We start from the raw sequence: 12,895 nt of genomic DNA on the forward strand, positions 1-12,895 counted from the left end.
GGTATTTTTCACACTCTTTCACTCTACTTCACCATGTAACGAACTATAATGAGATGAAAGTTCTTTATATCGAGGGTCCGTTATTAAACCCTCCATATAACGGGACTTCTCCATAATCACCCGTTAGCTGGAGGTTTAATAACGGGACTGATATAAAGAATTTTCATTCTCATTATAGTTCGTCACATGGTGGGGAGTAGAGGGGTGGGGGGGGGTGGGGGAGAGGGGGGTGGGGGGAGGGGAGGGGGTGGGGGGTGGGAGGGGGAGTAGAGGGGGTGGGGGGAGAGAGGGGGTGGGGAGAGGGGGTGGGGAGAGAGGGGGGTGGGGAGTAGAGGGGGGGTGGGGGAGTAGAGGGGGGGTGGGGGGGGGAGTAGGAGGGGGGGGTGGGGGAGTAGAGGGGTGGGGAGAGGGGTGGGGGGAGAGAGGGGGTGGGGTAGAGGGGTGGGGGAGAGAGGGGTGGGGGAGGAGAGGGGTGGGGGAGAGAGGGTGGGGAGAGAGGGTGGGGAGAGAGGGGTGGGGAGAGAGGGGGTGGGGAGAGAGGGGGTGGGGGGAGAGAGGGGGTGGGGAGAGAGGGGGTGGGGGAGGGGGGAGGGGAGGGTGGGGAGAGGGGGTGGGGGGAAGAGGGTGGGGAGTAGGAGGGGTGGGGAGAGGAGGTGGGGGGAGAGGGAGGTGGGGGAGTAGAGGGGGGTGGGGAGAGAGGGGGGGTGGGGAGTAGAGGGGGGGTGGGGGGAGAGAGGGGGGGTGGGGAGAGGGGGGTGGGGGAGAGGGGGGTGGGGAGTAGAGGGGGTGGGGGGAGTAGAGGGGGTGGGGGAGAGGGGTGGGGAGAGGGGTGGGGAGTAGAGGGGGTGGGGAGAGAGGGGGGGTGGGGGGAGAGAGGGGGGGTGGGGAGTAGGGGGGGGTGGGGAGAGAGGGGTGGGGGAGTAGAGGGGGGTGGGTGGAGAGGGGGTGGGGGAGAGAGGGGGTGGGGGGGTGGGGAGGGGGGGGGAGAGAGGGGTGGTGGGGAGTAGAGGTGGGGAGTAGGGGGGGTGGGGTAGAGGGGGTGGGGAGGAGGAGGGGTGGGGGAGTGGGGGGTGGGGGAGTAGAGGGGGTGGGGAGTAGAGGGGTGGGGAGTAGAGGGGGGTGGGGGAGTAGAGGGGGGCTGTTATCTATCTATCTATCTATCTATCTATCTATCTTCTTTTATTAATGTTTCAAACTTTTTCTTTTCAGGATTTTGATTGGAGGGAAAAACGGCGTTAGCAAGTTCTGACGTCACTAAGGTCTGACGTCACCAAGTACTGACGTCATCAAGTTCTGACGTCATCAAGTTCTTACGTCACCAAGTTCTGACATCCCTCAGCCCCGTCTACACCAGGTTATGAAATCAACAAGTTCTGACGTCACCAAGTTCTGACATCCCTCAGCCCTGACATCACCAAGTTCTGACATCACTAAGCCCTGACATCACCAAGTTCTGACATCACTAAGCCCTGACATCACCAAGTTCTGACATCACTAAGCCCTGACATCACCAAGTTCTGACATCACTCAGCCCTGACATCACCAAGTTCTGACATCACTAAGCCCTGACATCACCAAGTTCTGACATCACTAAGCCCTGACATCACCAAGTTCTGACATCACTAAGCCCTGACATCACCAAGTTCTGACGTCACTAAGCCTTGACATCACCAAGTTCTGACGTCACTAAGCCTTGACATCACCAAGTTCTGACGTCACTAAGCCTTGACATCACCAAGTTCTGACGTCACCCATTCCTACGAGTATCTATCTCTATCTCTATGTCTCTCTATCTCTCTCTCACTGACATCATTACACACTGAAGTCACCGTGATGTCAAGACGAGCTACCACCTGGGAACAATATACTCACGAGCTGTTCAATCAAGCTCACCTGTCTCTAATTGCCGAGGACAGGTACGAGATAACGGAGAGGTCTCGTGAGGAGGACAGGAGTGAGAGGTCTCGTGAGGAGGACAGGAGTGAGAGGTCTCGTGAGGAGGACAGAAGTGAGAGAAGTGAGGAGGTCTCGTGAGGAGGACAGGAGTGAGAGGTCTCGTGAGGAGGACAGGAGTGAGAGGTCTCGTGAAGAGGACAGGAGTGAGAGAAGTGAGAGGTCTCGTGAGGAGGACAGGAGTGAGAGGTCTCGTGAAGAGGACAGGAGTGAGAGAAGTGAGAGGTCTCGTGAGGAGGACAGGAGTGAGAGGTCTCGTGAGGAGGACAGGAGTGAGAGGTCTCGTGAGGAGGACAGGAGTGAGAGGTCTCGTGGGGCATATACCGAGGACAAGAGTGAGGTAAAGCAGGAAAGATCTTACGAGATATATGGCGAGGACAGAAGCCACGTCTTGTCCTCGTTTCACCTGAAGAGAGACGAGACGAGTGTGACGAGATCGCCGCCAAATAGAATCCAATCGAGACCAGACGAGACAGAGGCTCGATCCCCTGTTCTCAAGACATTGCCTCCGCCACTATTACCGTTGGACCACTCAGCGACGTTTAAACGCAATGTCTCAGGCGTTGAAATTCAGTCTACGAGTCATTCCACGTTGCCCAGACACACTTCAACGCCAAGACACACTTCAACGCTAAGACACACTTCAACGCCACTATCTAGACACATTTCAGCGCTATCATCCAGAGACACTTCAACGCCAAGACACACTTCAACGCTATCTTTACACAGTTCATCACCCCTACCTAAGCATATCTCAACGCTATCCTTGCACAGTTCAACGCCACAACACACTTCAACGCTACCTGTTCACAGTTCAACGTCGCCACACCCTCAACGCACTTTAACGCCACCCTTACAGAGTTCAACGCTACCTGTTCACAGTTCAATGCATCATATATATAGTGTGACGCCCCATATACACAGTTTGACTCCCTTAACGCAATGTTCAACGCCACCCAGGCATAGTTCAACGTCTCCCAGGCATAGTTCAACGCCACCCAGGCATAGTTCAACGTCTCCCAGGCATAGTTCAACGCCATTCAGGCATAGTTCAACGCCACCCAGGCATAGTTCAACGCCACCCAGGCATAGTTCAACGCCACCCAGGCATAGTTCAACGTCTCCCAGGCATAGTTCAACGCCACCCAGACACACTTCAACGCCAAGACACACTTCAAAGCCAAGACACACTTCAACGCCAAGACACACTTCAACGCCAAGACACACTTCAACGCTAAGACACACTTCAACGCCACTATCTAGACACATTTCAGCGCTATCATCCAGAGACACTTCAACGCCAAGACACACTTCAACGCTATCTTTGCACAGTTCATCACCCCTACCTAAGCATATCTCAACGCTATCCTTGCACAGTTCAACGCCACAACACACTTCAACGCTACCTGTTCACAGTTCAACGCCGCCACACCCTCAACGCACTTTAACGCCACCCTTACAGAGTTCAACGCTACCTGTTCACAGTTCAATGCATCATATATATAGTGTGACGCCCCATATACACAGTGTGACTCCCTTAACGCAATGTTCAACGCCACCCAGGCATAGTTCAACGCCACCCAGGCATAGTTCAACGTCTCCCAGGCATAGTTCAACGCCACCCAGGCATAGTTCAACGCCACCCGGGCATAGTTCAACGCCACCCAGGCATAGTTCAACGTCTCCTAGGCACAGATCAACACCACATTGTTCAACGCCATACACTTCAGCGCTACCCACGCCGCGTCGAAACTCTCCACCTCCTCTCCTGCCGATAACGCCCTTAACGCTCCTCTCAACGCTACAAGAACACTTCATTTCAACCCCTCCTTCACCACCCTCTCAACGCACCTCCACGCCGACCTCTCAACGCAACTCCCCGTCCACTACCCCGCCCTCACGACGCACTACATCGCCCTCACGACGCACTACCCCGCCCTCACGACGCACTACCCCGCCATCACGACGCACTACCCCGCCATCACGACGCACTACCCCGCCATCACGACGTCCCACCCCGCCCACTTCCACGCCCATTTCAACGCCGCTTTTCCATGCCAACATATCAACGCCATCAACAGATTGTTATTCACCAACAAGACGAGAAATGGAAGAGGAAATTAGACTCCAAAGAAAGGTGAGTATATGACTGTCTTGCCCCAAAATGATTACCAGTGCGAGCATTCACTAGCGTCTGGCGTAAACTATCCACCCAATAAAATCAATCTTACTGTGAAATAAACTAGGGTAACTAATCTTCAGGTCATCTAAAACACCTGTGATTATAATGATAAATTAACAGGTATGTGGTGTATGTGGTGATGTGGCCAGGTCGCTACACTTCGGCGGATTGGCTTGTGACTCCTGTAAGGCCTTCTTCAGGAGAGCTGTCTTAAGTAAAGCCTATCGTACCTTCGTCTGTACCAGCGATCAACAGTGCGTAATAACTGTTGATTCTCGACGGAGTTGCCAGGAGTGCAGGTCAGTTGAGTGTCTGTATGGTGTCTCTATGGTGTCTGTATGTCTGTATGGTGTCTGTATGTCTGCATGGTGTCTGTATGGTGTCTGTATGTCTGCATGGTGTCTGTATGGTGTCTGTATGTCTGCATTGTGTCTGTATGGTGTCTCTATGTCTGCATGGTGTCTGTATGGTGTCTCTATGTCTGCATGGTGTCTGTATGGTGTCTGTATGTCTGCATGGTGTCTGTATGGTGTCTGTATGTCTGTATGGTGTCTGTATGGTGTCTCTATGTCTGTCTGTCTGTTAGTAATCCATCCTCCAGACGATATTAATTTAAGCAAGTTACTCCAATCTTCTAGGTAGAGAGTGTGGAGTAAGAATGGAATATGAGAAAACGGAGGAGTGTGATGGTAAACTTATGTATTTTCATGGGTGAGATACGTGTTTGTGCTAGCGTGTGTTTGTGTGTGTTTTTGTGTAATTGTATTTATATGTATGTGTTTGCGTGTATGTGTGTGTGTGTATGTGTGTTTGTTTGTGTCGAGTAGACTTGTGGTTATGAGTGAGTGTGTGATTATTTGTGTGTGTACAAGTAAGGGATGCTGTGTGTGTGTGTGTGTGTGTGTGTAGTAAAAAAGTGAGGTTGAATGCATAACAATCAATAAAAATATCTGCGTACCTAACCTAACCAAACCCAACCAAACCCAACCTAACCAAATCCAACCCAACCTAACCTATACACCTGTTGATTAAAGTAATATATTCTCACAGGTGTTATAAATAGCCATGACGAGAGAGAGAGAGAGAGAGAGAGAGAGAGAGAGAGAGAGAGAGAGAGAGAGAGAGAGAGAGGAAGCTAAGAATCCACTACTATTAACGATAAGCAGTATTTCACTTCTGATAACCCGTGATAAGAAACTGCTTCATCACCCACACTAGGGCATAATATTCTCAATTCTTACTACATACCCAACACCAAACCAGTGACTAAATATATACAAAAAATACCCTATATAAATCTACTTTCGATGTATATATATATAAATTAGGTATTATAATCCATACGGTGGATATATTTACATAGTTTATATAGGTATTTTCTTGACAAGTGTAGAGTGGTGAAGGTCGGAATGTGAGGCAACATCTGGCAACCTATTGTATTTGCTTACTAAAATACACGTTAAGATTCTTACAGTAGTTTAGTCGTAATGGTTAACTAGTGTTGAAATAAACTCGTTAAGGGTTTGTTTATATAACTGATCAGTGTGTGTTTACATCCCGATAGCCGATAAAAAAAAAACCTGTTTATTTACATCCTGAAAGACGAAAACTACAAAATCAACTAAATAAGGTAGAGGTTAATGTTAGACTTGTGGTTTGTTTTGGTTACGTGTTCGTGTATAAACAGAATGTCCATATTTAATCCAGATTTAACCCCAATTTAACCTTTAATGCTGATTTAATCCCTAAATAACCCCTATTTAATCCATATTTAACCTTTATTTAATCCCAATTAATCCATATTTAACCCAAATTTAATTTATTCCAGATTTAACCCTTATTTAACCCTTATTTAACCCTGATTTAACTCTTCTTATTGCCCCTCATAATAGGATGTTGGATTTACCTCACATTAACATAGGAAATATATTTGTTGAGTTAAAATCTTGTTTGTGATGTTTAGCTGTTCGTGGTACTGAATGTTATAGTCACCTATTATCAAGGCTTATTTAACCCTTATTTTAATCTTATTTAATCTTATTTAACCCTATGTGTAACCGCCATTCAGCTGGTTAAAGGATAATCAGACTTGTGACGTTGAACTCAAATATTATAATTCGGTCAACCTCTTGGATACAATTCATTTTAGTAATTAACCTAAATCATACATGACAATCATAGCTTTGTAATTAATCTAATCTTAACACTTACAATGAGTACTTAATTTGCCATATTTTATGTTACCACAATGATAAACGAAGCAACGGACACAGTCTACATGTGTACATAATAAGTACTAGTTAAACTTATGTGTTGAAAGTCTCAAGAGAAACCAGGTTAGGTGTTGCCTCTGTGGTCTGAATAACTTAATGAGGAACCAGGTTAGGTGTTGCCTCTGTGGTCTGAATAACTACAGTGCCGATACACCAGCCGCCTCCCCAACCCTCTCTCGATGGGTGAGGGCTGTTGAGTCAGGCGATTATACACAAACAAACTCCCTTACTACCACCCAACACCTCACCTCCTCTGGGTCTCTCATCTCCACCATGTTAACACTCTACACACGGTATACTGGCAGGCACACCCAATAAACATGACATGACTTACAGCCTAACATGGGTCTCTCATCTCCACCATGTCAACACTCTACACACGGTATACAGGCAGGCACACCCAATAAACATGACATGACTTACAGCCTAACATGGGTCTCTCATCTCCACCATGTCAACACTCTACACACGGTATACAGGCAGGCACACCCAATAAACATGACATGACTTACAGCCTAACATGGGTCTCTCATCTCCACCATGTCAACACTCTACACACGGTATACAGGCAGACACACCCAATAAACATGACATGACTTACAGCCTAACATGGGTCTCTCATCTCCACCATGTCAACACTCTACACACGGTATACTGGCAGGCACACCAATAAACATGACATGACTTACAGCCTAACATGGGTCTCTCATCTCCACCATGTCAACACTCTACACACGGTATACTGGCAGGCACACCCAATAAACATGACATGACTTACAGCCTAACATGGGTCTCTCATCTCCACCATGTCAACACTCTACACACGGTATACAGGCAGACACACATGACATGACTTACATAAACTCTCATCTCCACCATGTCAACACTCTACACACGGTATACTGGCAGGCACACCCAATAAACATGACATGACTTACAGCCTAACATGGGTCTCTCATCTCCACCATGTCAACACTCTACACACGGTATACAGGCAGACACACCCAATAAACATGACATGACTTACAGCCTAACATGGGTCTCTCATCTCCACCATGTCAACACTCTACACACGGTATACAGGCAGACACACCCAATAAACATGACATGACTTACAGCCTAACATGGGTCTCTCATCTCCACCATGTCAACACTCTACACACGGTATACAGGCAGGCACACACCCAATAAACATGACATGATCTCTTCATGTTTCAACATGGGTCTCTCATCCCCACCATGTCAACACCCCACACGGTATACAGCAGATACACCTGGCCAAACATGACATGACCAGCCTAACATGGGTCTCTCATCTCCACCATGTCAACACTCTACACACGGTATACAGGCAGGCACACCCAATAAACATGACATGACTTACAGCCTAACATGGGTCTCTCATCTCCACCATGTCAACACTCTACACACGGTATACAGGCAGGCACACCCAATAAACATGACATGACTTACAGCCTAACATGGGTCTCTCATCTCCACCATGTCAACACTCTACACACGGTATACTGGCAGGCACATCCAATAAACATGACATGACTTACAGCCTAACATGGGTCTCTCATCTCCACCATGTCAACACTCTACACACGGTATACTGGCAGGCACACCCAATAAACATGACATGACTTACAGCCTAACATGGGTCTCTCATCTCCACCATGTCAACACTCTACACACGGTATACAGGCAGACACACCCAATAAACATGACATGACTTACAGCCTAACATGGGTCTCTCATCTCCACCATGTCAACACTCTACACACGGTATACAGGCAGGCACACCCAATAAACATGACATGACTTACAGCCTAACATGGGTCTCTCATCTCCACCATGTCAACACTCTACACACGGTATACAGGCAGGCACACCCAATAAACATGACATGACTTACAGCCTAACATGGGTCTCTCATCTCCACCATGTCAACACTCTACACACGGTATACAGGCAGACACACCCAATAAACATGACATGACTTACACCCTAACATAATGTTTGTTTATGTGTTATCCTATTCATTACTGCTTGCGGTAACACCTATTAACCCCTACTTTCCACTGTTTACCCTTATTAACCCCTATTTTATCATATTAACCCTTATTTTCCACTGTTTATCCTTAATTAACCTCTATTTACCCTTATTAACCCTCATTTTACCCTTATTTAACCCCTATTTACCCTTATTTTATCATATTAACCCTTATTTTCCACTGTATCCTTATTTAACCCCTATTTACCCTTATTTAACCCCTATTTTCCCTTATTAACCCTCATTTTACCCTTATTTAACCCCTATTTACCCTTATTTTATCCTATTAGCCCTTATTTTATCATATTAACCCTTATTTTCCATTGTTTATCCTTATTTAATCCCTACTTACCCTTATTTAACCCCTATTTACCCTTATTAACCCTCATTTTACCCTTATTTAACCCCTATTTACCCTTAGTTTATCATATTAACCCTTATTTTATCATATTAACCCTTATTTTCCATTGTTTACCCTTATTTAACCCCTATTAACCCTTATTTTACCCTTATTAACCCTTATTTAACCCTAATTTACCCTTATTTTCCACTATTTACACTTATTAACCTTTATTTAACCCCTATTATCCTTTATTTACCCCTAATTAACTCTAACCCTCAGGTAGCATCAGGTGTCTAATCCTCAGGTGTAAAAATACTCATAATTACATTTTTGTTACGTATTAATTATTATTTTTTTTAAAACTAAAGTGATAATTAATTTAGTGTTATTTTAGCCATTATTTATTTGTTTAGTAAAAATATGTATCACAAGATTTTAATTTGTATTTATTATTTTTGTTTTATGAGATGTTATTGGGATAGTTTCTTACAATAGTTGACTGAAATAAAGATATTGTTATTATTATTATTATTATTATTATTATTATTATTATTATTATTATTATTATTATTACTACTGTTATTATTATTGTTATTATTATTTGTAGTAGTAGTATTAATATTATTATTATTATTATTGTTATTATTATTATAATTGTTGTAATTATTATTATTATTATCATCGTTATTATTATTATTATTATTATTATTATTATTATTATTATTATTATTATTACTACTGTTATTATTATTGTTATTATTATTTGTAGTAGTAGTATTAATATTATTATTATTATTATTGTTATTATTATTATAATTGTTGTAATTATTATTATTATTATCATCGTTATTATTATTATTATTATTATTATTATTATTATTTCATAACATCACTACAGTTTAGTTTATGTTACAGGCTGTATTTACTGCACTATGTTAGGTTAGATAACGTTGGATCTCTCTCTCTCCATATATACATGACGTACAGTACATCGGTTAGGACACAAACATGTACAGTATACATCAACACTACCCGGGGTTAGTCTAATTCACAATTGATTGGTTGCGCTGGTTGTGACGTCAGAAGAATGACGTCACTAGTGTCTATGACGTCAGAGGAGAGAGAGAGAGAGAGAGAGAGAGTGTGTGTGTGTGTGTGTGTGTGTGTGTGTGTGTGTGTGTGTGTGTGTGATAATAATAGCCGTAATTTAACGTTTTATTGAAAAGAAACCTTGGCAGACAGAAGGCTGAAAATATACAGTTACATATTTAGAATGGGTTTCCGAATTAAATAATATACAAAGTAACATAGGTAGCACAAATAAGGCATAAATAACTAGATGGGGAAAAGCTCAAACTACAGTTCATTTCAACATAGTGACAGTGTAAGGAGCAGTGTTTACTGGGAGTGAATACACTGATTTATTACAAGTTATTGATAATCTTTACAATGGTTGGGACTGGGCTGTTCTTATAGCGATCAGTTCGTGCACGTATGGGCTGGATGCGGTTGTGGTGTCGAACAGCAATTCTCGGGCGAGGGATCTCAGGTGGTAGTAGGAACCGGTTCCTACAACACAAAAAAAACTAACCTAACCATCATTACAGGTTCGCTGGCTGTTTGCGCGCTGGTATGGACGTGTCGCTGGCCAAACGTGAGGACGAGAGAACGCACCACTCGAATCCCACCTACCACCACCACCGCCACCAACAACAACAACAACAACCACCACCACCACAACGCCGCCACGAACGGATTAATCATAACATAAATGTAATCCAGACGCCTTATCCAAGCTTATCCATCCGGGACATGACCCCAGGGTCGAGTTATGGTCTCAGTAGCTCTCAGGGTCCAAGGCCATTGTTTTCTCAGGGCTATGGCGAAGGAGGGGTAGTTATGGGATCTGGGTATCCGAGAGCTGAGGGTTCTGCTCCGTCGATAAGGGGTTCCTCAAGGGGTGACGCTGGCTCCTTCGTCAGTTATCATCGACCCTTCCCCGGGGATAACTTCGTCACTAGTTATCCAGGTCTGGGGAGTAGTCTTATGCCTGGTACTAGTTATATGCCTTCAGGTCTCCATGAACGTACTAGTGGTAATATGGCTAGACATGAGCCCCCTAGACATAGCCCCCCCAGCAGCTATAATCTCGTGGGTAGTATTAGTCCACAAAATAGCCACATGCCTATGGTGTGTGCTAGTTCGCCAAGTAGTCCCACACGACATAGCCCCATGGGAGACTATAGCCCTCCTCATAGCCAGGCTTCTATGGCTACTACCAGACCGACTGTTATTAGCAGCCGAGTGTTGCCCACTACCCAAGATGACGGCCGCTCCTCCTCCACACCCTGGGGGGAGGTGAAGAAGGAGCCAGCCATCACGGAACTTCAAGTCAACCCCGCCGCCCTTGAGAGATCCAGTAGTTCAGGTAGTGGCGGCCCGTCTACCTTACTACCTCAGTCTCCGCTGGTGTTTGGGAAGGATCTGGAGCCTTACCTCAGCTGTCGGGACTACGGGGAGATCAAGGAGCTTCATGACTTATACTCAACCTCGTTCGACCTGCCGGCACCTATACGGGACCGGATGATCAAGACGGAGGAGTTAGGGAAGCTGTACTCACACTTCATACAGAAACGGGCCAAGTTCCTGGTGAACACTCCGCTGTACAAGACCCTGGCGCAGGAGGACCGTCAGAAGCTGCTGCACACAGCGGTGGCCATGAGTACCTACTTCACGGGGGCGCACCTTATCGACATGACCAACTACACGTGGAAGGCTCACAACGGCACCGATAAGAGCAGCCCCATCATGTCGGCCACCACCATCCGTCCCGTCCTCACCCACGAGCAGTTCATGTTTGTGATGCGTTACTACACCACCTACTCCCCCTTCTTCACCGACCTGACGGTGGCCATACTGATGCAGGTGTTGTCGCTCTTCTACCCTGAGCCGGGGCTGGTGGAGCAGGAGGTGGTGGAACAAGGGCGTCTACACTACCTGGGTCTCCTCTCACGGTACCTGGCGGTCACTCACGGTCCTCACCTTGGTGAAGCTCACCTGAGAACACTGTTGGACAGCCAGCGAGAGGCCCGCCACCTGGTCCACCTTCTGCAGCACGTGGACCTGACGCCTCGAGTACCCAGACGTGACCTGGTGGCCTCAAGGAAGCTCCTGGTGGAGGGTATACAGCTGGTGTGTGACCGGGCCAGGAACAGCCTGGCCATGAGGGACACTACCAAAGGCCCTATGAGGGACAGTTACCGTATACTGCCTGGCCCTTGTAACCCTGCAGAAGCTCTCCTGCCAGTAGGGTCTTCCCGGACGCAGGATACCGAGCGCGTGGCCTTCATCCAGGACACTCTCATCCGTCTGGCCAACTGTGAGGATCCCCACACCCTAGAGAAGGCTCGACGCATCCTGCCTCCTGACCTCATCCTTAAGTTCTTCCACCAACAACAGGGAGCCTCTATGACACAGCACCTTTCTTTGTACCGCCTGACACCGTCCAGCTAGCTGACACCTACCGCCTGACACCGTCCTGCTAGCTGACACCTACCGCCTGACACCATCCTACTAGCTGACACCTACCGCCTGACACCGTCCTGCTAGCTGACACCTACCGCCTGACACCACCCTACTAGCTGACACTGACTGACACACCTTAGTTCACCGCCAGAAGAGTCAATACCGTACAAGACCTAACCTAACCTGACATAACCTAACCTGACAATAATAGGTCCAATACCAACCCCTCCTTCACCCCCTCTCCCCCTCACATCAAGCAGGGGAGGGGGGGTGGGGAGGTGGGGCTAAATCAAGATACTTTATCACTATACCAAATATACTAAGGCGCCCATGAGAGCTAGAGTATACTGTATATATATATATTCAAAGTATATATATATAACATATAATTAATGTATATATATATATATAAATCTTTTCATCTCCACCTTGAGTAATGGAGAAAAGTTGGACGCATAGAACTGTGAACTTGTAAGCAAAAATAAGCAAAGATAAACCAGGAAATAACTTAAGATCAATAGATATGTATTTGTCGAGATGTTTTTGTTAATATATAAACAAAA

The 12,895-nt window shown here is 46.1% G+C and overlaps 2 protein-coding genes across 2 annotated transcripts; both read left to right on the plus strand.

Moving 5' to 3' along the window:
• Positions 1-1,833: 1,833 nt before the first annotated feature.
• Positions 1,834-4,264, plus strand: LOC121867555 (serine/arginine repetitive matrix protein 1-like). Its single transcript, XM_042367559.1, has 2 exons — positions 1,834-1,916; positions 2,002-4,264. The coding sequence occupies exons 1-2, from the start codon at positions 1,834-1,836 to the stop codon at positions 4,100-4,102; spliced, it is 2,184 nt and encodes a 727-aa protein (XP_042223493.1). The 3' UTR covers positions 4,103-4,264.
• Positions 4,264-12,320, plus strand: LOC121867556. The gene is made up of 2 exons (XM_042367560.1): positions 4,264-4,434; positions 10,415-12,320. The coding sequence occupies exon 2, from the start codon at positions 10,440-10,442 to the stop codon at positions 12,318-12,320; it is 1,881 nt and encodes a 626-aa protein (XP_042223494.1). The 5' UTR covers positions 4,264-4,434; positions 10,415-10,439.
• Positions 12,321-12,895: the final 575 nt, after the last annotated feature.

The sequence above is a fragment of the Homarus americanus genome, unplaced genomic scaffold, assembly GCF_018991925.1.
Source record: "Homarus americanus isolate GMGI-L3 unplaced genomic scaffold, GMGI_Hamer_2.0 scaffold7832, whole genome shotgun sequence".
In the NCBI taxonomy this organism is placed as follows: Eukaryota; Metazoa; Arthropoda; class Malacostraca; order Decapoda; family Nephropidae; genus Homarus; species Homarus americanus.